The sequence below is a fragment of the Tiliqua scincoides genome, chromosome 2, assembly GCF_035046505.1.
Source record: "Tiliqua scincoides isolate rTilSci1 chromosome 2, rTilSci1.hap2, whole genome shotgun sequence".
Lineage (NCBI taxonomy): Eukaryota > Metazoa > Chordata > Lepidosauria > Squamata > Scincidae > Tiliqua > Tiliqua scincoides.
In genome coordinates this window covers 174,350,244-174,377,963 of record NC_089822.1, presented here as the reverse complement: position 1 = coordinate 174,377,963, position 27,720 = coordinate 174,350,244, and the positions used below count along the sequence as shown (strand labels likewise).

Below are 27,720 nucleotides of genomic sequence, written 5' to 3'. Positions count from 1 at the left end.
GGCGCAGCGAGCGAGCGCAGGGACCGTCGGCGTCGCCCGGGCGGACTTGGCGCTTGGCGCTACTGAGCGCGAGCCCCGCCCCCACCCGGTGCCGGCCGCCATTTTGTGTTGGCGAGCGCCCAGTGCGGGAGGCGGCGGCGGTGCTTGTGGGTGGGGCCGCCTCCCTCTCTCCGCTGCCGCTCCTTCTTTCTCCGGCAGCCCAATCGACGCCGCCCGAAGATGCGTCCGCGCTAGCAGCCCACTCGTCCCGCCGCGCCCGGCCTGTCCAGCGCCTCTCCGGCGCCTGCTGCCGGCGCCACAGCACCGCCTGCGGGGTCCCAGCAAGTGACAGCAGCCCGCTCGCCCGCCCGGGGAAGGCCGCCGAGAGCGCCGCTGCGCAAGCATGAAGATCAAGGACGCCAAGAAGCCCTGTAAGGCCCTCCCCGTCGCTCCGCCGGCTGCGCTGCAGTCCCTGCCGCGCTTACCTGGGAGGAAGCCCCATTGACTCTAGTGGGACTTCCTTCTGAGTAGGCAGGCACAGGCTTGGGCTCTGAGCTGTCCATGGCCTGGTGGTGGTGGGGTGTGCCTGCGATGTGTGTGCCTCTGTTCATTCTTCCCTTGAAGCCGCTGGGTGCAAAGGCAGGTGGGCGCAGTTTTTTCGGGAGTCATGGTCATCCCCTGGCATTGCACACTCGGTAATGTGTTTTAAGTGGCTGCTCCAAGGATGCAGGGGGGAAAGGAGACTCTTGAACACGGGCACTGGAGCCTTGTCATTGAGCACAGACTTTAATTTTCTGCCCAACGTTGCATACACCTGTGGGCTGGGCAAAAATGGGTCAGCCAGTGGTCCCCTAAGCTTTTCAGCCAGCTGCTCCCTTGATCTACTGGGCCACTGGCCGTAACTCATCATTGGCACTATGATCCTAGACATTGTATAGGGTGGTGGGTTTTTCATGAGAATTCCACGGCTCCCCTGCCTGGTTTCTGCAGCTCCCCATGGCTCACAGTTTGGGAACCACTGCATTAACTGTACTTACATGTGAGCTGAAGATCTTATTTGGAAGGGGAGAGGCCCTGAATTGAACATGATGCTGATGGGTTTGCCACCTGTAAGAATCAGTTTGGCCTTTTGGGAGGTCTCCTAGATCCAGTTCTCATTGGAGGCCCAGCTGCCTTTTGCTGTAGTGGGGGGGGGGGGTGGTGGTGTTTTAGCAGCTGAGGCTGTCATGCCAGTTGTACCTTAGCTATGGTTATCCATGCTAGTACATTGTATGTTAATCTAAGCTAGCGTGCTAGTATAGTGCATTGCTTTTGTGGGGAGTGCCTTTTAGCAACTGAAGCTGTCAAGCTACTTGTAACTTGTCTAAGGTTATCCATGCTAGTGTAGTGCATTGTAAGTGTGTAACATTTGAAGAATGTTTGGAAACTGCAGTTAGTGCAAAACACAATGCAAAGCTACTAAGTGAGGCTGGGTGATGAGATCGTTTCCCAATGCTGTAGTTCTTAAAGACCTCTGCTGATTTCCAGTTCATTTCCACACAGTTCAGCACCTGGCTACTAGAAGTAACACCATCTCCCATTCAGCCTGCCTGTTTAACTGTGTTCATTATCTGTGTCCATCACAGCAAGAATGATGTAGTGGTTTGGGAGTGGGACTTCGGCATGGAAGGTCCTGGTTCGAAGTCCAACTCAGCTGTGAAGCTTCCTGGGTGACCTTGGGTCAGTCACAGTCTCTCAGCCTCCCCTGCCTCACAGGATTGTGGAGAGGATAAAAGGAAGCAAGGAACTATGTACAGTACTCTGAGCTCCTTGGAGGAAGGGTGTTCTAAAAATGTGAAAAATAAATTAGAAAGATTCTTATTCAGGTGTTCTTATCTCATGTGAGATAAGTAGCAGCAGGAGAAAGGGTCTTCTCTGTGGTGGCATTTCTGTTACTTAAACAAATATTTGACACAAGCTGAAGATCTTATTTTTTCAAACTTTTAATTTTGAATGGTTTTGAACATCTTACAATGCCTCATCTTTTTTTGTTCTTAGTTTACACATTTAATAAGCACTTTAGTGGTGGTTTTAAATGTTTTGTTTGATTATTCTGATCGTAGTTAACAGCCCAGGTAGTTGCTATTGAAAAGTGGTATAAAAATCAGTAATTGTTTGCTTTTCTTTATTGTTAAGAACCACTTGACTGCAGTGAGCCCTAATGTGTAATTCCATGTCAGCACCACTTCACAGATTATGCATTTTTTGCCCAGAAAGCACTTCTGTCTAGCGTTAGCATTAAAATGCTGTGTGAATTGTCACATTTGAAGATTTTAAAGATATGTTAGGAGCACTGTTTCATTGAATGAATATTTGGGGCTTATGTGCTGGGAAACTGTATCAGCTGTGCCTTTCCTGTGAAGTGGATGTGTGTAATTGTCATATTTGTGGCTTATTTATTATTTTTACATTTTTTCTATGTTTTGTTTTTAAAGAAATTAATAGTGTTTGAAGTAGCACTTACTGGTTTCATTTCCTAAAGTGGTTTTTCCATCTACATTAAGATTTTTGAGGCTTGGTTGTTATTATTATTAGCCCAAGTTATTATGTGGGCTAGATAATTTTAATAACATGAAATGTTTCCATTGTCCTAAAAAATGAGAAGCTGCCATTTTTCTATTAGTCCATTTAGCATTTTGATCTGAATGATAGTTATAGATCTGGGGCATTGTGCAGGTGTTTAAACTTGCATGTGCGTCATCATATGCATATTTACTTTGACGTAAATCCCATTCATTTTAATGGAATTTCACTCTCAAATGGATGTGCAGATTAAGTGTAGGTGAGTAGCACATTCAAATTTTGGAATAGTCTTATGAGTACTTATTTTCTGTCGTGAAATGTAGAGAAGGTATCTGAGGTATCTATAACATGTATCTTACCAATATTTTAGGCAGATAAAATGGTTAACCATCAGAAAAATAGAGAACTTTCTAAAATATTACTAGATGTGGCACATCCCATTTCTTGTTATTTGGTCTTTGGAGGAAAACACTGTTTGACTCTGGAGATTAAATTGTATAAGTTACTAAGGGCCCAACCCTATCCAACTTTTCGGCACTGGTGCAGCCACAATGCAACCCTGACATAAGGGAACAAATGTTCCCATACCTTGAGGAGGCCACTGTGACTACCTCCCCACCACAGGATGCAGTGCACGCCCCACCGGCACTGGAAAATTTGATAGGATTGGGCCCTAAGTTGACAGAAAAATCTTAGATCTCATCAGTAACTTGATGGGAACCACCTCTGCCTGTAAGTAGTTCAAGTGCTGTCTCCTACAGGTTCAGGTCTTTGGACTCTTTTATCACTAACCCAAACCATTTATGTAATAATCTTCAAACTATTTCTTATACAGTTGTTTCTTTTCATTTAAATAGCCAGAGTACAATATTAATTGGAACCAAAAGTTCCAAGGAAGACTTTTGAGTGAAGAAGAGTCATTAACCTTTACTTACTTCTTCTGTTGGAAAGAAGTTTTCCAACTTTTGAAATCTGTACTACTTGTAAACTGCTTTCCAACAACAGCTTCCAAGCAGTTCAGGTTCTCTGTAAGTGAACATAACTAGTTTATCGTAAAATATGTAAATAGTACTGTAATAATAGCAAAAATGCTCCTTTTGTATTATGTGCACCCTTACAAGGAGGAAATCTCATTAAACTCAGTGGAGTTTGTACTTCTGAGTAGACATGTATAAGATTGTATTGCAGGTATTTGACAAAGGCAAATAGGGTTGTACTCCAGATTAAATGGTTGATCACAGTGTGGTGTTGCTTAATCAAAAAAAGGTAGACTTTTTGTTAACTTTTTCACCCACAACTGTGAGTCTTTAATACAGAAAAATATGGTGGTAAAATTCTCATTGGTAATGTCCATTTTGTGTTCCCAAAACTTCCCACAACTTAATACTTGCTTGTTAGTTATCATGCAAATAACATTTGAACTTAGTGTATTACCTAATGTTATGTATTGTAGCATACCTCAGATTTACAGGCTGTAAATTCTTTGTACAGCTGAGCACTAGGAATCATTCCCCGTTACCACTGACCTATTGCACTTAACCAAGTATGCATGCATGTGATAGATCGAACATTCTCCTCTTAGTCACCCGTGCTACTACTCTTCTTCCTTTTTTTATTGCCCTTGCATTTAGTGAGCCCTTCACAGCAGAGGTCTGTCTTCCCTGTTGTTCCCTTGTACATTGCTGGTAGTGTATAAATATTAAATAATAGTGACAATATGATATATTCTTGTGGACACAATCTCATGGAGATAATAACTTTTTGAATTGCTTCAATGATAGGATTTAATACCATCTAGCACAAAATGGAAAGAGATGGCAATGTGACCATCTTCATGGTTAATCTAAAAGTCTCTTGTGAGGAAGAGTTTCATAAAAGTAATACTGTGAAAGCTTGTAGCAGAATATTTTTAATCAGAATGAAATTTCTAAAGAGCTAAAAGTAACGGAGAGATTTTGCATGTTTAACTGAAGATGTGCCCTGGTTCTAGACAAGCATTTTGAAGCAGGTCCAACTGATTTCAACAGCACTTGCTTCTATGAAAAATATTTAGAATCCTTCTGATGCAGCTCCCAACATGTTTGTTTAGAATTAATACACTGTTCTAGATAAATGTGAATGTTCATCTGAAAATATTGCTGTTCTATTGGTAGATACCAAAGTCCGCTGGATGAACTCGGTCAGGTTTTATTACTCAGTGCTGAAGAGTTTGTTTTTATTGATTCAAAAGATTTATCTCATATTTCAAGACAAATTCTCAAGGCAGCTTACAACAGAGTAAAAATACTATAAATAAAATGCCCATTAAAATACCAAAACATTGTCCCGTACACATAAAAGAAAGCAAATTGCACTTAAAAACAAGAAATTAGCTTATTGGAGTTCTTAAAACAAATCTCCAAAGTGAAAAGTATAAGTTGATTATATGTGAAGCAATAATTTTAAATATAGTCTGGTCTATGTGTTGTAGGAAAATGTACTCATTTACATGTTTGTGTATACTTCCTTCTTAGCCTACAAATAGGTAATGGGATGGTTTATTTAGATGTTTGTTTTGTCATTTATCTTAACCTAACATCAGAAGATCTAGCAGTAAAAAATGTTTGTGTATCCTGTGCCTTTCAGTGGTGTCCAAACATTTTGGCAGGATGGCCACATCATCTCTCTGACATTGTATCTGGGGGCCGAATTAATTTACATTTTAAATTTGAATAAATTTACATAAATGAATATATTAGAGATAGAACTTATATGAATGAATGAAGGTCTTGCAGTAGCTCAAGGCCTATAATAGGCCTTGCACAAAGCAAGACCAGCCTTTCCTTCACTGCCACTGCTGCATCACAGACATGAAACAAGAAGTAGTGGAGGGAGCCCTTGTCCCACAGCTCAGGTGAGAAGTCGAGCAGTCTTCCTCTTGCTGACAGCAGTTGCGTTGGGCCAGCATGGGCTCCAAAAAGTCTCTGGAGGGCCAGAGACTCATTGGAGACTGGGGGGCTCCCTGAGGGCCTGATTGAGAGCTCCTGAGGGCTGCAAGTGGCTCCTGGGCCAGGGTTTGGGCACCCCTGCCTTAGAACATTGAAAAGTGCCTTATACTGCATCAGACACTGGTCCATCTAACCCATTATTGTCACTGGGTTGCAGCAGCTTTTCAATATTTCAGTTGGGAATCTTCCTCTCCTGCTTAGAATTTCTGGGGACCTTCTGCATGCAAAGCAAATGCTCACCACTGAGTTGCAGCCCCTCCCAAACTAAAGAGGGAAAAGGAATGGGAGAGTGGTTTATGTAATCAGTGAACTATCACTTTTATTTTAGATAGTCCACTCTTACACAAGTAGTATGAAATTAGTCTAAACCAAGGGTGTCAAACTCGTTTTATATTGTGGGCTGAATAGCTTTCATGGAGGTTGCTGAGGGACGGAAGTGACATCTATTATGTAACTTACATCGTTGAGCGCTTTGACCAGAAAGAAGTACTTCGTTCTCACTCTTTAGCTGCAAAAGCCAGAAGAGAAAATGTGCTGTGTTCATATTTTTAAGATATGGAAATGCCCATTTATCACATGGGCAGCTGAGTGGCAGTCTATGAAGGCGCTGCCAAATGGATGGCCCATATGAAATTTAGGCTCTCCAAGCACCTTGGCAGTGTCTTTTCAAACCTCTTTTGGTCTGCCTTATATACCATAGCCTTCCTTACCTTCTCAGGCCTCCTTCTGTCTCTCCTCAGAACCTCAACAGAAGCGGCATTGCTGGGATGGCCCAATTATCACCGGGGGGGGGGGGGAGAGGCCGGTAAAGAATTTCCTTCAGACTCATCTGGCCCATGGGCCTTATGTTTGTCACCCTTGGCTTAAACCCAGATTCTATCGTTTCTGCTTAATAGCATTTTTGATACTGCTATATTTCTTCATTGACAGAACAGTGAAGAGTTCAACAAATAGTAGTTGCTGCTTTTTATTTTTTTCTTTATACTTTTAGGGTCCTCTACGCCAGTGTCAGTTCTTAAAAAGGAACTTTTTAAACAAGCATTTTCTATTTGGTGGTTTAGAATTTTGTCTGATGGCAGGTATTCTGTAAGCCAGTGATTTTCAACCTTTTTCATCTCATGGCACACTGGCAAGGCACGCCATCAGCTTTTTGACAATTGACAAGGCACACTGTGCTGTCGAAAGGGACTCACATCCCCCAATGGTCCTATTAATAAATGACCCTCTTTTCCTCCTGCCTCCTTTTTGGGGGTGGTGGTATTCTGTTGGCTGCTATTGTAAGACAAAAGGCACAATCCTAGCTAGGGTGAGAGTAAGCCCCATTGACTAAAATGGGACTTCCTTATGAGTAGACCTACTCAGTAGAGCTACAGGCTTGGGGTCTGTGTCAGGTTAACCAAGGATCCTCACCTTTTCTCTTTTTTTTAGTTTTAGTTTATTTTAGTTTTCCTCCCCCCTCAAAAAGAAAAAAACCCACTCTTTATGACTTTATCTCCAAAAATTGATTAAAAAAAACAAAACCCATTTCTTTTTAGCAGTCCCCCTTTTTCCTCCTGCCTCCTTTGGGGGGTACTCTGTTGGCTGCTATTGTAACACAAAAGGCCCAATCCTAGCTAGGTCTACTCAGGAGTAAGTCCTATTATGTTCAATGGAATTTACTCCCAGGAAAGTGAGGTTAGGATTGCAGCCAAACAGTCACTAGGTCTCAGTTTACATAAATTTGCAATTAGCAGATACACACAAAACAAAGTCTTCCCCTCCCCCAGCAAATTCATCACTTCCCCCCTCCCTTTCCAAAACCCTCCAGGGGTGCTGCTGACAAACTCAGGGCACAATCCTAATCAGGACTACTCAGAAGTAAGTCCTATTTTGTTCAATGGGGCTTACTCTCAGGTAAGTGTGGTCAGGATTGCAGCCTCAGAGTGCTGGCAGCTGATTTTTGGTTTCTAGTGTATAATTGGTTTCTAGTGTATAATAACACCTTCATCCCCATTTTGGGGGTAACTGAGGTGAGGTGTTGTAATGGGGAGCCGTGGCCAATGGCTACAAGGATCAGGGGAGCCGCAAGCTGGAAATGTTCGAGAACCACTGATTTAGCCCTATGTCCATGAGCAGAGTCTTGGACCTGTATGGTGCTTCCTCTTTCTTTGCAGGATATTCTAAATTTGTGCTTTACGTTTAAATTAAACCGTATTTTTCATTGTGCTCCTATTATGTAGTTAGAATAAACTAGCTTTTTCTGACTTTGAAAGTAAATCAAAAGGTGCATAAACTTTAGATCCTTCTCGTGCCTAGGAGAGGGTGTACATGCAAACTCTCAGTATCGATCGATCAAGAAAGAATTAAAGAATTGTTTAATGTTTAGTGTGCATTTGGTCATTGCATTAAAATGCTGGAAAACGAGATGTTCCATTTTAATTCATGTGTATTGTTTTCTAACACTAATTTTATTTTTCACAGCTTTTCCATGGTTTGGTATGGACATTGGGGGTACTCTGGTGAAACTAGCATATTTTGAACCTGTTGATATTACTGCAGAAGAAGAGCAGGAAGAAGTTGAAAGCTTGAAGAGTATTCGTAAATATTTGACATCCAACGTAGCCTATGGATCCACTGGTATTCGGGACGTCCATCTTGAGCTCAAGGACTTGATACTCTTTGGCCGAAAGGGAAACTTGCACTTTATCCGATTCCCAACCCATGACTTGCCTACTTTTATTCAAATGGGAAGAAATAAAAACTTCTCAACGCTGCATACAGTGCTCTGTGCCACTGGTGGTGGAGCCTATAAGTTTGAAGAAGAATTTCGCACAGTACGTAGTTTGTTCTCAGTTGCATGTTTTGTAATTTGATTTACTCTTAGTATGTCCTTTGATGTTGAAGTAATGAAACTGTGCGATTACTGCTTTTTCTATAAGCAGCTGAGGTTTGATGGCCCAATATACCTTTGGGTTTATATCTTGGAAACTTTTGTCACTTTCTGAAAAATCATTGTTAACATATCAAGAACCATGTGCTGTTAGCTAATACACTCAGTTCCCAGTTAAATAAGCTCAGGTTCTTTCAGAGGATGCTTAGTCCAGTCCTATTGCACAGTCCTACAAAATTGAGAGTTAGAAAAGTTTTTCCCAAACTTTATGGTGGTTTGATATGAATTTGGGGTGCTGATTCCAAAAATGGCATCTGTTTTGCCCTATCACGTCTAGTTTTGGAGATATAGTATAGCCTCATTAGTGAATGGTTCAAGCAGCTTCCTCATGAGGAAGCCGTGGTGTAGGCACCCCAAATATACCCAGGAATTGGTGTAATGTTTAAGGAAGCAAAATGTGTGTTGGCCTGTGTTGTTGGACTAGCCCCTTTCTCAATTTCTCTCAGCATAGAAACAGTGACTAACAGAACTCTTCATGATAATTCTTGAGTTCTAGATGAGAAAGTTGTGCTCGCTGTGTTTTTCTCTCTAACCCTGTAGAGTTGGAAGACACATTGTGTATTTGGGGTATTTAGGATTTTTCCACACCTGTGCCGTTCATGTGCAAGGCCATTTTCTGTTGGTGTGTCTCATACTGTTTTGAACTACGAGTTGCACCTGCAGTAGTCCTCTCTTTGTGATCTCATGGACAGAGTGTTCTTGGCATTTTTTTTTCAACTCCAGCAATCTGAAGAGCTTGTTTTTGACAGAATGTGATTTTAAAAAAATAGGTAATACTTCTAGAAAGGTGAGAGCAATGTACTGTTGTAAAAAGATTAGGTTTAGTTCTTTGGGTGATGACAGTGCAGCAGTGAAAACAAACTTTAAATAGCTTTTTGGTTTTTTTCTTTGTTATCTGATGGGTACCTATAGATACTCTTTGTAAAAGATGTGGTGGCTTTTTTTCTTTTACAGGCTGTATAGGTTCAGTCAACTGAGTATTAACAGATATGTTTAAAATTTTACTAGAAAGAAAGGTCAGGATATAAAACTCTTGAGTATGTATAGCATGTGAAACAGTTGTGTGGGCCCTGCATTCTTTTTCATGTAGGAAAGCATTCTTTTCATGCTTTCCAGTTATTCTTAAACCATTTCTGCCCGACATTGCTTATACACAAAAGGGACCAAATGTGTACTCCTGTGGGATGGGCAGAAATAGGTTAAAAAGAATATAGCAATATACTCTTGGCCTTGGCAGTAATGAAGGATTTGGTTGCTGAGCTACTTCTCATATTAAGCTTATAAGGGAAAAAATGCTAGTAAATATTTACTAATCAGACTATATAGCTATTGGATTTCTTATTATTTTGAATGTGCTTGTATAAATAAATCCAACTGTGAAGACTTGTGAACTTTTGCTTAGTGGGTGATATAATCTTCCTACTTTGTTTTTAAATTTGCATATAAGTATCATTTGATGAAATGAAATACTTCATATTTTTGAAATCCAGATTCAGACCAGAGTGAAAGAAAAGTTGGTTTCTCTAGCTGAAGTTTTATGCTAGGTTTTGCCATTGCCTATGAAGCTTTATTCAGTAATATGTTGTGCTGATCTACCTCTTGTATCTTTACAGATTGGAAACCTCCAGCTGCACAAACTGGATGAACTTGACTGCCTTGTCAAGGGCTTGCTGTATATAGATTCTGTCAGTTTTAACGGACAGGCAGAGTGCTACTATTTTGAAAATGCATCAGAACCTGAAAGATGTCAAAAGATGCCTTTTAACCTGGATGATCCATACCCATTGCTGGTTGTTAACATTGGTTCAGGAGTCAGCATTTTAGCCGTCCATTCCAAAGACAGCTATAAAAGAGTAACTGGAACAAGGTAGTCATTTAATGTATGCTGAGTTCAGCCATTTTGTGAAATGTTTGGTGCATTCTTATAGATCTCCTTCAAATAATACTTCAGTAAAAATGAACCTTTATCTTTTTCTGTTTGTAATGTGACTTTTATTTTCCTGCTGAAGAGCATTATGAAACAAAAGTTTACTTGTGAAGAGTAGTTTTCTCTGGTAACTGATAAATAAAAGATGGTTAGATTGCTATCATGTTAATTTTCTGATAAGCAACTTTTTAAAATCTATTACACAGACTGCTGTGTAAAAATGGTAAACATAAAGGAAATTACCAGGATTAAGGAGATGATCAGCCCAATTGCTGATGGTTGCAATTACTATTGCAATAATTATTTGTGGTCTAGGTTAGCAGTAGTGGTTACCCTTAAACACTGGTTTGGTTATTCCTGAACTAACTGTAGAGCCTCAAAAGATACATTGGCACTGTGTTGCCTCTATGCAGAACATTTTCCCAGGTATCCAGTTCCCACTGCAGCAGCCATGTGGTGTTTTCAAATAAGCTTGGTGACTACACTGTTTTCCCCAAGATATTCCTCCATTCCTTTCCTTGTTATCCTCTTGCAAGAACTGAATTTTTAAAGCAGCCATCCTTGGGGACAGTTAGGTACAAAATGTTGCTATTCTTAATATATGTTTCCCCTTCTTAAAACTATATTGCCCATTTATTGTCTTTTAGTGAGCTAAGACTTGAAATAACACAGCATATTGGTTGGCTATAAATAACTCCATAATTCCTAACAGTGCTTTACGTTGTTGGTCATTATCAGGGTTGTTGATTATTTGGAATTGGTTTATCTGGTTGAGACAGATAAGCGACTGTCATGTCAATGCATTAACATTGTTTTAAGAATACCATTTATAAATCTTTCTCTGTCTTCACTTCAGTCTAGGTGGTGGAACCTTTCTTGGTTTGTGCAGCTTACTGACGGGATGTGAAAGTTTTGAGGAAGCTCTAGAAATGGCATCCAAGGGGGACAGCACACATGCTGACAAGCTAGTCCGTGACATTTATGGTGGAGACTATGAACGGTTTGGCTTGCCAGGCTGGGCTGTGGCATCTAGGTAGCTGTTTTATATTTTTTTTTAACTGTATTAAGTTTTTAGTAGTTATTATTATACAGTTATTAAATAACTGTATTTTAAAAAGCACAACTATATACTATATTGTATGCAACAGGCAGACTGACTGACCTGCGCCATATCCAGCACAAGTTAGGAGATGGATATGGCACAACTTGGAGAAAGAGGATATTTATCCCCTTACCCCGTGTTGTGTGCCAGCCACCCGATGGGGCTACCCAAACTCCGAGCAGCCTGGTGTAATGCCAGGCTGGGTGAGAGGGGGATTATGATCCAGCATAAGATACCAGAGCCTGTCCTATCCCCCTCCCAGTTCTGGTTCACCCTCCCACCAGCCAGCTGAGTTTAGCTGGCGTAAGTGCTGTTTTGGATTGTTCCCTTATGCTGATGATAATGTTTTTAAGAGACTTGTGAATGAACATCTGCTTTTTTCACTTATTAGGACTGCTTGTATTTTTAAAAGGTAATTTTTAATCACATTTTCATAGCTTATTATACTATTAACAAGCAAAGAGTTACCTTTCTTTGCTTGATAATACAGGTGTGCATTGCTTAACAACGGGGATGCATTCTTGCACCCTGTTGTTAAATGACACCATTGTTAAAACAGTGTCACCTGTTCAAAGGGGAGCTGTGCTTCCCTTGCCTCGGGAGGCTTTTATGAGCCCCACAAAGGCAGCATGTGTCCATGCACGGCCTCTGCAAGGTGCAGAATGGCTGAAAAGGTAGAAAATCACGAACTTCTGGCATGGCCTCTGTGGAGCTCTGAAAAGCCTCCAGAGGCGAGGGTAGCATAGCTCTCCTTGGCTCTGGTGGCTTGGGGAGGAAGCAGGGATCAGCGAAGGACTGTTGCATATGCGATCCATCGCTGATCAGAACATTTTTAAGCAGCTTTCACCTTTGTATTGGCAACCTTCAGTCTCGAAAGACTATGGTATCGCGCTCTGAAAGGTGGTTCTGGCACAGCGTCTAGTGTGGCTGAAAAGGCCAATCCGGGAGTGACAATCCCTTCCACACCGGGAGCAAGTGCAGTCTGTCCCTGGTCTGTCTCCCTGGCTATGGGCCTTCCTTCTTTGCCTCTTAGCCTCAGACTGTTGGCAAAGTGTCTCTTCAAACTGGGAAAGGCCATGCTGCACAGCCTGCCTCCAAGCGGGCCGCTCAGAGGCCAGGGTTTCCCACTTGTTGAGGTCCATCCCTAAGGCCTTCAGATCCCTCTTGCAGATGTCCTTGTATCGCAGCTGTGGTCTACCTGTAGGGCGCTTTCCTTGCACGAGTTCTCCATAGAGGAGATCCTTTGGGATCCGGCCATCATCCATTCTCACGACATGACCAAGCCAACGCAGGCGTCTCTGTTTCAGCAGTGAATACATGCTAGGGATTCCAGCACGTTCCAGGACTGTGTTGTTTGGAACTTTGTCCTGCCAGGTGATGCCGAGGATGCGTCGGAGGCAGCGCATGTGGAAAGCGCTCAGTTTCCTCTCCTGTTGTGGGCGAAGAGTCCATGACTCGCTGCAGTACAGAAGTGTACTCAGGACACAAGCTCTGTAGACCTGGATCTTGGTATGTTCCGTCAGCTTCTTGTTGGACCAGACTCTCTTTGTGAGTCTGGAAAACGTGGTAGCTGCTTTACCGATGCGCCTGTTTAGCTCGGCATCGAGAGAATGAGTGTCGGAGATCGTTGAGCCAAGGTACACAAAGTCATGGACAACCTCCAGTTCATGCTCAGAGATTGTAATGCAGGGAGGTGAGTCCACATCCTGAACCATGACCTGTGTTTTCTTCAGGCTGATTGTCAGTCCAAAATCTTGGCAGGCCTTGCTAAAACGATCCATGAGCTGCTGGAGATCTTTGGCAGAGTGGGTAGTGACAGCTGCATCGTCGGCAAAGAGGAAGTCACGCAGACATTTCAGCTGGACTTTGGATTTTGCTCTCAGTCTGGAGAGGTTGAAGAGCTTTCCGTCTGATCTGGTCCGGAGATAGATGCCTTCTGTTGCAGTTCCAAAGGCCTGCTTCAGCAGGACAGCGAAGAAAATCCCAAACAAGGTTGGTGCAAGAACACAGCCCTGCTTCACTCCGCTTCGGATGTCAAAAGGGTCTGATGTGGAGCCATCGAAGACAACAGTGCCCTTCATGTCCTTGTGGAAGGATCTGATGATGCTGAGGAGCCTGGGTGGACATCCAATCTTGGGGAGAATCTTGAAGAGGCCGTCTCTGCTGACCAGGTCGAAAGCCTTTGTGAGATCTATGAAGGCTATAAAGAGTGGCTGTCGTTGTTCCCTGCATTTCTCCTGCAGTTGTCTAAGGGAGAATACCATATCAGTGGTGGACCTGTTGGCTCGGAATCCACACTGCGATTCTGGATAGACGCTCTCTGCAAGTACCTGGAGCCTCTTTAGTACAACTCGGGCAAACAGCTTTCCTACAACGCTAAGGAGAGAGATGCCGCGGTAGTTGTTGCAGTCACCCCTGTCACCTTTGTTCTTGTACAGTGTGATGATGTTTGCATCCCTCATGTCTTGAGGTACTCCACCTTCTCTCCAGCAGAGACAGAGGATTTCATGCAACTCAGTGACGATGATCTCTTTGCAGCATTTTAGGACTTCAGCAGGGATGCTGTCTTTTCCAGGTGCCTTGCCAAAGGCAAGGGAGTCCAGGGCCACGTGAAGTTCTTCTAGGGTTGGTTCACTGTCAAGCTCTTCCAGCACAGGCAGGCACTCAATGTTGTTCAGTGCTTCTTCGGTGACTACATTTTCTCTGGAATATAGCTCAGAGTAGTGCTGCACCCAGCGTTCCATCTGCTGCGCCCGATCCTGGATGACCTCGCCTGTGGCAGACTTCAGAGGGGCAATTTTCTTCTGTGTTGGACCTAGGGCCTGCTTGATACCATCATACATCCCCTTGATGTTGCCCGTGTCAGCTGCTATCTGTATCTCGGAACAGAGCTGGAGCCAGTAGTCGTTAGCACATCTCCTGGCAGTCTGTTGGACTTTGCTGCGAGCAGTTCGGAGGACCTGCAGGTTGCGCTCACTGGGACAGACCTTGTATGCTGCTTGAGCTCTCCTCTTTTCCTCAATGACTGGTGTCAACTCCTCAGAGTGGGCTTCAAACCAGTCTGCCGCCTTGTTGGTCTTCTTGCCGAATATGGACAAGGCGGTGTTGTAAACGGTATTCTTGAAATGTTCCCATCTGTTGGATGCGTTTGCGTCGGCCGGGCCTGGAAGAGATTCCTCAAGCGCTTGTGCAAATTCCTCCACTTTTCTCTGATCCCGGGTCTTGCTGGTATCAATGCGAGGTCTTCCTTCCTTTTTCGTGTGATACAGTCGCTTTGTTTGCAGTTTCACTCTGCTGCACACCAGGGAGTGGTCAGTGTCGCAGGCAGCACCATGATAACTGTGTGTGATCTTGATGCTGGGAAGGCTGGAGCGTCTGGTGAGGATCAGGTCGAGCTGGTGCCAGTGCTTTGATCTTGGATGTCTCCAAGAGACTCTATGTTGGGGCTTTGTGTTGAAGAACGTGTTGCTGACACAGAGACCGTGATGACAGCAAAACTCTAGCAGGCGTTGGCCATTTTCGTTCATCCTCCCAGTGCCAAACTGACCTAAGCAAGTGGGCCATGAACTGTTATCAGCACCAACTCTAGCATTGAAATCGCCGAGGATGAACAATGGCTCTTTTACAGGGATTTTCTTGACAGTGGTGGCCAGGTCATCATAGAATTTGTCTTTGGCTTCTGCTGGAGACGACAGAGTCGGTGCATAAGCACTGATGAGAGTGATAGGTCCTGCTGATGACTGGAGCTGCAGGGACAAAATTCTTTCACTTCCCACAGTAGGTGGGATGATGGATTTCAGCAGGGTATTTCTGACCGCAAAGCCAACGCCATGTTCCCTGGTTTCGTTTGGTGGTTTTCCCTGCCAGAAAAATGAGAAATTTCTCTCCTTGACAGATCCGGAATCTGGCAGCCTAGTCTCTTGAAGGGCGACGATGTCCATCTGCAGTCTGCTCAGCTCCATGTCGATGACAGCTGTTTTGCGTGCGTCGTCTATTTCTTGCAGGTCATCAGAGAAGCCAGGTGTCATTGTCCTAACGTTCCAGGTGCCCAGCTTTAGGGCAGTAGTTTTCTGTTTTCTGTTGCATGGTGCAGAGTTGTCGATCCGCTTGTCGGTTTTCACCCTAAACCCCACGCACCCCATGAGGTTAACGGACCGTGGCGAGGCAACACCTTACTGGCTGGGGACTGCCCAGCTTAAGGCGGGCGGTAGCTGCCCAATGAGATGCAATGATCTCTCCCACCGTCGGAAGCAGCCCCTGGCGTCATGCTCTACGCCAATCGAGCAAAGACTTATAACCGGTAAACTGCTGCTTCCCGTGTTGTGCCGACGCCGTATGGCGAAGTTGGAGTGTCCTCTCCAGTGCGCGAAGCCTGGGTAAAGAAGGTATGGAGGATAGGCTGTTACCCATGCAGCAAATCCCCCCTCTCCACGTCGCTGGAATGGTCCAATGGAAAGGCAGAAGCCAATACGGTTGGTTCCAGCGGCGTCGCAGGAGTTGCCAGAACGTGACTGTGTTCAGCCATGAACTGCCTAAGGGACTCCGGCTCCTGATTTTGCCTCGAGGTTGACTCCTGAAGCCTTTTCCAGAACTGGATGTAGCCACAAGGCAGTGGAGGTTTGGGATCAGAGTTTCCTTCTCTCAGATGAGCTGCCTTCCTAGGCTGACGAGTCCCATCTACCCGGTGGCTGTTTAGTCGCCTCTTACGACAAGTACAGCCAAACTGAGGGCCTATTCTTGGCCCCCAGCCCCCAAAACTTATTTTACTGTTTTGTAAACATAAAATACATTACGTGTATCTTGTATAACATTGTACCGGTGGGGCCTCAGTATCCATGGGGAATTCATTCTTGGACCCCCCACAGACGCCAAACTTAAGAGAAAATTAAATCAGCGATCGGCCCCACCTGAACCCTCTGGGGGCAACCAGAGGGCTTTCTGAAGCCAGCAAAAGCACTGCATGCCTGACACTGTCTCTGCAGGCTTCAGAATGGCCTTTTTGGCAAAAAAAAATAAAATAACACCACTTCTGGTTTCCCGAGGAAAACTAGAAATGATGTTTTTATGTTATATATGGCATTCTGAAGCCCGCCGAGGCAGTGAGCAGGCACATGCTGCCTCTGCAGATTTCAGCTCCAGTTGTTTCTGGAGGGCTCAGGTAGGACCAAGTCTGGCTTCACGTGGGTCCAGGGGGACCCGCGTTGAATCTGCGGATGAATAACATGCGTTGAATCTGCGGATGAATTGGTCCTCGTCTCAAGAGACCACATTCAGATGTTTTCCAAAGCCGCGCTGCGAATCTGCAAAAGAATGAAAGTGGTCCTTTTGGACCACTGTATTTGTAACTGTTCTTTGCATAAGACAAAGCTATGCATACTTCTTGCAGCTTTCACCTACAGTATGTTAATCTACAAGTTAATATAATTTGAGGCAATGTAGAGGATAGTATTTGGGAGGCAGGCTGTGCAGCATGGCCTCTTCCAGTCTGAAGAGACACTTGGCCAACAGACTGAGGCAAAGAAGGAAGGCCCATAGTCAGGGAGACAGACCAGGGACAGGCTGCACTTGCTCCCAGTGTGGAAGGGATTGTCACTCCCGAATCGGCCTTTTCAGCCACACTAGACGCTGTTCCAGAACCACCATTCAAAGCGCGATACCATAGTCTTTCTAGACTGAAGGTTGCCAACTGCCAATTTGAAAAGATGCGATAGCAGCTTAGAGGTGTGAGCTTTTGAATTATATGTCCGACCTTGTTTAGATTATAGCTAGTCTCCTAATATCCTCCTCAGGAAAGGCTTTTTGAGTCAAAATATTAACATTCTGTAATCTATGAAATGTTCTGTTTTCCACCACCACCCATATTGCAAGCTGAGTTTTAAATTTTTATTTGACTGCTTACAACCAGAAAAAAGGAAGTCTGTGATACAGTTGTAGTAAATTATTAAATTTTGGAACGTAGTAGGCAGTTTAAATATAAATACTGCTGCTTCCTTTTGCGCTTTACCCCAAGCTGTGTAAGCACTGAGGCAGTTGGTTAAGCTCTGTTCTTCCAGTTAAGTTACTTCTGACGTAAAGAACCCCAGGCAGATGTCAAGTGCTATCATACATTATTGCCTACATTGTCTTTCCTTCTTTCATAACATAATTTCTGCTGGTGGATGTGGTGGCATAATAAGAAAGAAGATATTTCTCTGATAATGGCCATAAAATCTGGGAACAAATGTTTCTACTTCTCAACATCAAAACTTGCATATTAAATCTAAATATTTGTAATAATTGCATCTTTTACTTTCCAGCTTTGGAAATATGATCTACAAGGAAAAACGGGAATCTGTTAGTAAAGAAGACCTTGCTAGAGCTACTTTGGTTACTATCACCAATAACATTGGATCTGTAGCCCGAATGTGTGCTGTAAATGAGGTAACTTTGGGGAGAAATGGGAGATAACAGTAGAGACTGTACAATGCTTTTAATATCCAGAGTGGGACAAAATATACAAAGACTTTCTCAAACGTCTGCCAGTCGTTTCACTGGGGGAAAATAGATTTTTGCTCTCTTGCTGGGATTAGCAGTTCAGAACTTTTCCTTGCCCTTTCCCAGTGGCGTCACTAGGGTTCGCGTCACTCGGTGCGGGAGGCCAGCGCATCACCCCCATGCAGTGGGTGGGGCAACACTCCAGGTGGTGGGCATGGTGATCTACCATTGCCCTGCCCCCACTGGTTTTTTGGCTGTACCTTTTGATAGAATAAAGATATTTCAGTGCAGTTTGTTTCATTGCATTCTGCATGAAATTACACATTGATGGACTAAGTCAAGTTCACCTATCGCGAGGAAACACGAAATACAGCTCAGTTTCACTTTCCATTGGGCTCAATGTAGTTTTTGTTTTCCGGTTTGTTGCCGATAACTTTTGATAGAAAGGAGATAATTCATTCCCATTTTTTGCATTGCATTCTGCTGGAAATTCTGCATCAAACTGTTTATAACATGATGGGGTTACTCCTAACCACCGCAATTTTAGCACGTCACCCCCACCTTGCGCATCACTCAGTGCGGCCCACACCCCCCTAGCGATGCCACTGCCCTTCCCTTTAATAAAACAAAACCATAGTACTTTGAGAGTTTAGTTTTAGTTAGGTATATAAATGCTCAAAGTTTAATGTTTTGATTATTTGTTTGAAACTTAAATTATGAATTTATCAGTAATATAATTTGACTTGAATATCAATCCATAAAATACATCTGATTTAACCCAGTTTACAGAAAAGTGAAATGAGGTGCCTGCTTGCCTTAAGTGACTATGCTAAATGGAGAAAAACAGATTCTCATCTGGAATATTTCTCACTGTCTTTGGCTTCTTTACAGTGCTGCCTTGTTGCATATGGATCAAGCAGCATTGTACAGGGCTATGAAGGCACTGAGTGCTGCTCTACTATGTGGCCTAGGTTAGTTGTACTGCACCTGTTTGATCCCAGTAGAATTTGTACTATTCCTCGTATAGTAATTCTACTTTGGTCTTAAAATGAAGAACATAGTGGCATAGCGCATGGATCTGTGTGCATCTGCTCTTGTCTTATGTCTGTACACTTGCACTTGTTATATTCACAGCTTGGGCTGCAGCTTACAGTCTGAAATGGCTTTTCTTTTTCATCTTTGTCCCTTTGCCCATATTTACATCTGCCCAGTTAACTTGTAATGATACTGTATTCTTAAGTTTGCCCTGCACAGTTGAGCTGTTCTCCACTAATGAGCACAGGCTTGTTGGCAAGTACATGGGGAACAGAGATGGAATGCTGGTCAGACAGTAGGATCATGGGGTAGTACCTTACACAGGGTTGGAAGAGGCAGTAAATATTGAAGAGTAGCTCAGAGCCCACCCCTACCCCCTGTGTAAGGAAGTTGATGCTTTATATAAGAAATATGAAACTATTGTCTTCATAAAATAACATTTTGGTCTAGAATAGACTTTATTACACTTTGACCTGTTTTTAAACTCTTTACCACATTCATGTTGGTTCTGGCAGATTTTTAACAAATGAAATTCTCTATGTAAATTATTTAAATTAAGTGGAACTAGAATTGGTATAAATTTAATCTGCTTTCATACATTCTAGTGAAGAAACTCTTGCTTTTAATTATATCGCAGTGAGGAAACATGTATTGCTTTTTCCTTTAGAAAATAAACCGTGTTGTCTTTGTTGGTAACTTTTTGCGTGTGAATACATTGTCGATGAAGCTTTTGGCATATGCACTGGATTACTGGTCTAAAGGCCAACTGAAGGCTTTGTTCCTAGAGCATGAGGTACGTATGAGCACAGCTGAGTACAGACCATATTCAAGGTCTAATTCAAGAATCAGAATTTTAAGAGAATTTAAACTGAAGAGAATTTAAAAAATACAGTCAATTATTTTTCATCCCTAATTTGGAAGAATTGTATTAAGGGTTTATTAGTACTTGAGTTCTTGAGCTGATGAAAGAAAAACCTTTATTTTGGATTGTATGCATTCATATTAAGTGATTTTTTCCATATAGGACAGTAGATTTACAATTTATAGAGTTAAAAATAAATAAAAATACAATATATAATATGCAATAGAAAATACAAAACTATAATAGAAACAAAGGGGGGAATACAATGGGGGGAACACCAATTGACGGAGGGCAAAAATATTCAAGGATATATGCCTTCCTGTAATTTGCAGTGTCTTGTAAAAGGTGCACCACTGTCATGCCATGTGGGACAGTAGACGCAAACAGCCATGGCCCTACACACATGCCAGTGGCTCACCCAGGCTTAGGCAGAGCAGGTAAAGCAGAGGAGGAGTGGTGGGGAGGTTTGAGGGTGGGGGGGATGGATCTCTGCAGCAGTCATGCACTTCAGAATCCTATCCCCTTCTTTCAGTCCAACATGCCCTTTGAGGCGCCTCAGGTATACACCAGCTAAATAGGTGGCTTCGGTTCAAGGAGAACCATTGGTGTCCTGGTGGCTACACAGCATTGTGTAGCTGGAAAGGAATAGGGGGATATTAATAACTGAATTACTACCACATTTGCAAAGTACCACGGGAAGGTATAATAGCTAGTAGTTAACTTGAGTGCCTTAGAACTCAAGTTTTCTGTCATTTCTCCCTGGATTGACGGTTGAAGTAAGAAATTTAGAAAGCTAAGGAAGTTGTAGGGGAGCAGACTCATTCTTGTTGTTGCAATAACTCCCATTCATATGTACAAAGTTACACAAGCAGTCTCAAAAGTGTTGTCCTGTTTAACACAGAGCAAGACTAAAAGGGTTTCAGTCTTGACTCATTCTCTCCTCCAGCCTAGGAACCAGACATTCCAAATTACATTGTGGAGAAATGTGCATGCAGCTTCTTGAGAGCTGTCCTGTACAACATAAGGACAACACTGTGAAAGTTGCAGAAGATACTGTTCATCTCTTTGGTTACTGATTCTATAGGTTAGCAGGCATGTATCTTGCACAGCCTCCATAGTGCTCTCTTGCAGATAATGGTGTAGGAGCTGCATATATAGCTCTCCCACTACCAGTTACAGGATGAAAAATGAACTTGGAATGACTCCACAAGGGAATGTAACAGATGACAGTTGCATCATGTAGGGCTGGGAAAATGGAAAAAAGCAGCAGTGCAGCAGACCTGCTAAGCACAGGGTAGGTCATGATCACCTGAACATTTAATGCTAAGCCTAGTTTAGAATAGAATACAATGCAGTCAGTCCAGTGAACATGCTGTGGAAAAGTTTCCTCAGTCTGGTTTTCATATATACCTAAGAAAAAAAATGTGATTTAGAGCTGCCATGTGCTGTTGCATGGCTTTGACAAACTGTTTTATAAATTTTGAAAGGCCAACTTTTAATGCAGTTATCAAAACTTGAATCTTGCCAAATCTTCTTTTAAATACAGGGATACTTTGGAGCAGTTGGTGCTCTCCTTGGATTGCCAAACTTCAGCTGAATCTCAAAGCATCACAAGTACTGAATTGTTTCCTATCTTTCTGGCATTATTACAACATTGTTTTTATATAAACTGGAACCAAAGGGGGAAAGGGTTCTGCTGTAAATGTCTTTAATTGTAAGAGTGATAAGCTGCCATACTGAGACAGAGCTTGAAATCAAGCTGTTTCTGTAAGAAATACTTAGAGGCTTTGTAGTATGACATCTTGTAATCAATATTCAACTTTTGGTATGCAGTACAGCCTTTGAAAAATGAACCTCAGAACCAGAATTGGAATATTAATCTTAACTGACCAACCCTGCAGATCAGATCTCTCTTCAAAAATTCTCCTTCAGGCAACATGATTGCAGCTAGTTTTAGAAGTCTATCCATTCTAGCATTTTGCCGAATATTCTTTTGAATAACTTCATCAGCTCCAAAAATTATCATAAGTGCATCCAAGTGCCATCTACTGAAAATGAAGCTTCTTGAGGCAGAGGATTTTCTTTCAGTGCAAGGAGATTAAAATGTGTTGAAGTACTTGATTCAGGCTTCCAGTATTAATGTTTCCTGATAATAAAAATACAAACATCAGCAAAAGCTGTGTACAATTGATTTAATGTATGTGAAGCTACCAAATACAATTCTAACAACTATTCCGTGTAGTCAGATTTTGTAAACCTCTGCAGTATCCTCCAGTTTTACTACTTTAACTGTTAAATTGTATTGCCTGTGTGGAAGGTTCTTTTGCGTAAGGTTTAAAGGGTTAACAGAAAAAAGGTAAATTTTATGTTTCCAATATTTACATTAAAATGTGCCAGCTGATGTGACTTAGCAAGCAATAGTATTACAGTTGATGGATCAACAGACTTGATGGATGCCTCTTGTAAAGTGTCTCAAACTTAAACTACTTCTGAGTTGATCAAACAGAACCTGTGTTTATCCAAAATGTGAATTTGGGGCACATTCGTGGTTTAAAGTACTATGGCAGCTCCAGAGGTTGTACTGCAAAGTCAAAAGGTCCATTTTTCAGTGTGCTTTAATAAACTGTTCCAGATACAGTGTGGCCTTTGAATAAACTTTACATACTGGGGCTACTCCTATACTTTTATTGTCTGCTGTCAGACTTGATTGTAAAAGTTTACAATAGTGGCATAATAGTAGATTGCTGCAGTAAAGGTTACCATAAGACCTCAGAATAAGATCATCTCAGAAAATAACTTTCTATGCACAGGGATGTATTGCTGTATCCTGGAGGAATATGCAGTTATACAATCCATGAATTGTTTTATATAGGGACTTTACCACTCAGACTAGATCCCTAACTAGTGCTTGGTTCACTTAATGGCACAGTGATACTTAAACAGCAATATCTGTATGAGCATTGCTTCTCTACTTATCTAGCATACGTGACTTTCCTATTATTAATTCATGTTCATACACTTCAGCCTTTATTAGAAATCCATATTTAGCACAGGATAGTGTTGGTGTTGCTTGTGCTGGGCTCCTAAAAGTTATTTTCCATTCCTAAGACTTAGAAGTAATTCAGTTTTCTTGGAGTAAAGGGCAGTATCCAGAGATTTTCATGTGTTTGAGTGGTCCCACACTTAGGTAACAGAAAAAGTGCAAACTGTCTTGGAGCCCAGTCCTATCCAAATTTCCAGCACTGATGCAGCTGCTATGCAACCCCAGGAGGCCTCTGACTCCCCCTGCCCCCACTGCAGGATGCAGCACACACTCTGTTGACACAACTGCATCAGCACTGGGAAAGTTGGATAGGATTGGACCCTTAGTTTCCTGAGGCTCAGTTCTTGGCTATTTTGATAACATTGTGGCTTTTAGTGTTTTAGTTATTAGTATTATTAGAATAAGTTATTTTGTAAAGACCTTATGTTCCTTCAGCCATTGCACAGAACTATTGTTTGAGACCACTGCAAACTCTGATTAGAACAAGCCAGGATTTCCGGGGTTCACAGCAAAAACTAATTTGCTGTAAACCAGGATCAGAAGTTTGAATATTCTTCTACCTGTGTACAAATGGGGAGCATAGTAATGTGAGGCTCATCAACATTGTATGCATAACTATAAAACCATGGTTCCATGTGATGCCTGAACAAGGCCAATCTGTTATATGGAACAAAGATATGAAGCAGCTTCATCTTTAAAGCATTATGGCATCCTAGCCTTATCTTAAAACATAACATGTTGCAGCTTATGAAAATCTTATCAATTGTGGTACATACTTGTCAGTACATATCCTGGATCTCATGAGAACAGTCTAAAGTAGAGAGTAACTAAAACTAGTTATAAATCTCAATTGTTAAAGCAAAACTTTTACAAAGAAGACTTCATGTAGAATGAAGAGGATCTAACATATACAGTACTGTTTTCTACTACAACGTTTAATAGCAAAATTACAAATTTGAAATTAAGTGTCACAGCTGTTTTTATCCTTCACAAATTCATAGCTGTAAAGAAAATACTGCTTTTTATTTTATATGAATGGTATCTCACAGTATTTGACTTAATGTAGTAGAAACACAAAACCCTGTGATTGTTCATATATGGATCATTTTGCTAATGATCATGTTTTGCACTGAGAGAAAAGGCTATTTGGCCATTCTAATAGCATTAGCACAGAAAAATCTTCCCTTGAAACATACATATTTAGGATGGCTGAATATGTTGGGGGGAAGGAAGCAGTGGCTAATTAGACAAGAATAATGTTTTCTTCTTTATGGAAAGAAATAGAGGTTTTGAACTTGGTAGCTCTTAAACCTAGTTGTTACATCTGTGCCTTCAAAATCTTTTGAAATTCCAACTATGATTTGATGTAGGATTATTCCTAACTTCAGATATTGGAAGTCGCTGATCTATAATTGGCACCTGTAGATTAGCTAGATAGTAACCAACCAATCTAGCTGTTTTTCTCCCTTTCACATCCTTATAAATCACATCATTCTGGTTTGTCTTAACAAGACAATTTCATCTCTTTTGTGAGCTAGTTCATTTTCATATATTGTCAGGACTCATGTTGCAGTATGTGTTCCTTGCTCAGCTAAAAGCAAGGGTAAGATTCTTTTTAATAACCTCTTCCTCCCTGTTTGTTAACCTAATGGGATTAATAGATCCTGTACTGATTAAGTAATTTTTTCCCCTACATCCTTTAGTGTATACCACTCCCTGAAAAAAGGCAAGGGTTGTAAAAGGAGCAGATCACGTTCTCGCTGCTTGCCATTTCTGCTATGCTTTTCAGTGGATAGTAAATCATGTAACCTTATTGAAATGCTACACTGTCTTTGTGCCATTTAACTTGCTGGTATACAACTCTGCTGAATGTCCCCAATCAAGTGATCAAGACTGTGTTTTGCTTTTTCTAATTGTATTGCTATTAAATGTTTACTAGCAAGAAACTTTCTTTTCATCTAACTATTTGCAATTTCAGTGTGCATTTGCTTTCTTTCTGTGTACATTTGCATTTTTCAGCATGTGGAAATTTTAGGAAACCTCAACATCCAAATTGAAGTATTTTTACAAACTGCAAATGTAAAGCCCAACCAACAGTTAAGCCAGTGTGTCTTAAATCTTTCAGGGTATTTCTCAGGACTGGCTCACACACTGATATAGAAAAGACTTGTTAAAAATTCTGCATGTTCTACTGTATAACATGGAGGGGAACATCTCCCCATCCCCATCATTTCTGCACCATTTACTGCTGCCAGTCTGAATCCCTGCCACATGCTTCCATAGTGGGAGAAAATGGTCACCTTTCCCATTATAGGTTAGCAATGGCTGCATGCTAAATTTGAACACGTGCCTGCTTCTGCTATCATGTGTGGAGCAGTCCTCAAAGTTCTACTTTAAATATTTTCAAGTGCTTGTATTGAGAGCAAACTTACCTTGCTTAAAGATTAATAAATTTGACTTATTTAATATCCTAAATATTCATGCCTTGTTGCTTTGTAAATACTACATCAATCAAACTCTGAATTGAGCATTAGATTAGACAACAATGTAGAATTTTTGGTGGTAGATCAAAATATATTTCTTCTTGGATGCTTGTGCTTATAGGAAGCACCATTCTTGCTGTCGAAGTGAAAAGAGAATGTTGTAAAGACTGTTGTAAAATACCTTGAATCCTTCACTTTTGTTTTAATGAATCTAATGCAGTGTGCTACTTGACAGAGAACTCCCTTTTTCATTCTAATGAGGTATAACCATGATGTTGCTGAACTTAATACTTGAACCTGGAAATAGAGTTAAGGATCACTGTTGTTCAAAATACCTATCTTGATAAGAAGGTTGGAGTGCAAGGCGTAGATGTTTAACCTCAATTTCTGTATGCCTTGGTAGAGCTAGTAGATTAAATGTCAAAGCTTTCAGAAAGAAGCATACATGTAGGTTCTTAGGTTTGGGGAACAAACAAGACATCTAAACTCAGAGGTGATCTCTTCTAAAATTTTAACAAATTATATCTCAAATACATTGCGTTAGTGTAGATTTTTCCTAATTCTAAAGAAGAGTGTTCATTTTGAAATGTAAACCATTCAGTTAAAGTAGTAAGAAATGGCAGACTGCAAGAAAATGTTCCCATAGGTCCAATTTTCACTACTTAAGCATATTTGTAAGTTGTGTGTAAGCAAGTAATCAAAAACTATTATCATTCACGAGGCTGACCTGCTTTTGGAACATTTGCCAAATGTGTTTCTTGACACAGGCCCTAACTCTACAGAAGTCACACAAGATGCTGCACATCTTTCAGCAGCAACACTTTTTGCCTGGTGCGTAGAAAAGTAACTTGAAAATTCATTGTAAATGAGGTGCCTGCATTGCTTTATCACTAGTCAAGAAAATATAATGAAACACAATAGTGAGAACAATGGTTTTGTGGGCTTGTACCCTGGGAAGGTTATGTTGGCAAATTAATATTTTTATTGCTTATCCTGCTCACTGCAATAAATAAAGGAGACTGATTTAGTGTAGGACTACTTGCCTTGTGAACTATGGCTGCTTTTCATTGCACCAATATGCTGAGTACACCTTTTGCCTTCCTCTCCAGTAACAGGCCTATTCAGCATATTGGTATTATTGCTTACTGTTGAGCTAGACTGTGGAGGGGGAAAATTGACATTGTAAAACAATCACTGTTCAAAGTCTGATACTTTATCAAACACATTATCAAATTGTAACTATGTCTTATGGACTTAGCTCGATCTGCTATACTTGGAACAACAGTTAAAGCCAAGAGTTTGCCATAAAATTGTCTTATAAAACAGTTTGCCATTAATACATATATTATGAAATAGATTGGTTTGTTAACAGATTCAGAAGAACATGTTCTTGAGTTGGTGTGTTGATCATTGTAGCTATGTTCTAATTTAAGACATAATTTGATCTATATTATTGTATGACAATTATAGCCATTGATAATTTTTATTTCTATTGAAAATACAAATTGATACCTTTCTTAGGTCTTTTGGATAGCCTTTCCATGAGACTGACTGAAATGTGGTTGAAATTCTTTTGGAATCAGAACAAACTTTTAAAAATATTTCACTTCAGTATTGAATGGTAGTGCATTTGTAGCAATGCAGTACTTTCTTGTTAGGTTTGAGGTCAAATCATTACAACAGAATTTTTAAAAATAAGGTTTTATAGATCGTTTCAATTTACAGTACACTTTGATAATCAAATCAATAGGAAATAGGGGATGATTTCATTCACATTTTCTTCCACCTTTTAATGGTGAGGTTGATTTTTCTTAATTGCATGTGGTTTTTAAACGTTTAGAAGACCAATTTTACTTGATTCCATGTTAAGTGCTTATTTGGCAAACCCAATCTGCATACAACATTGCCCAAAATAGCCATGTCTGATAAGTTGCCTTACTCTGTTGCAGTAAGCTTATTGTCTCAGCTCTGTTTACTGTGGTGACAATGAAGTTGATGTAAAAATGTGTATTTTACAAATTTTAATTCTAAATTATTTAATGCAAGTCTTGTAAATTGTTTTATGTTCATTATTGATGCTCTTATGTACCATTATCATGCAGCCAAATGATGGAAGCCTATACTGTAATCATTCCTATCAGAATTGTATAAACATTCTCCTTACTGCTTGCATGAGTAAATGTGAAATTTTGATTTCCTTTTATGATACGCCTACTTTATTATTTTTCTAGTTCTACTATTGTTCAGTATGAATGAACAGAGCTTCAACTTTTTCTAAATAAATAACTATTAATAGTTACTATTTTCTTCCATTCTTTTTAATTTCATGTACATAAA

At 41.2% G+C, this 27,720-nt stretch overlaps 1 protein-coding gene across 1 annotated transcript; it reads left to right on the top strand.

Moving 5' to 3' along the window:
- Window positions 1-27,720, top strand: PANK3 (pantothenate kinase 3). Its single transcript, XM_066616825.1, has 7 exons — window positions 1-410; window positions 7,989-8,341; window positions 10,071-10,324; window positions 11,241-11,417; window positions 17,783-17,906; window positions 19,663-19,788; window positions 21,404-27,720. The coding sequence occupies exons 1-7, from the start codon at window positions 383-385 to the stop codon at window positions 21,452-21,454; spliced, it is 1,113 nt and encodes a 370-aa protein (XP_066472922.1). The 5' UTR covers window positions 1-382; the 3' UTR covers window positions 21,455-27,720.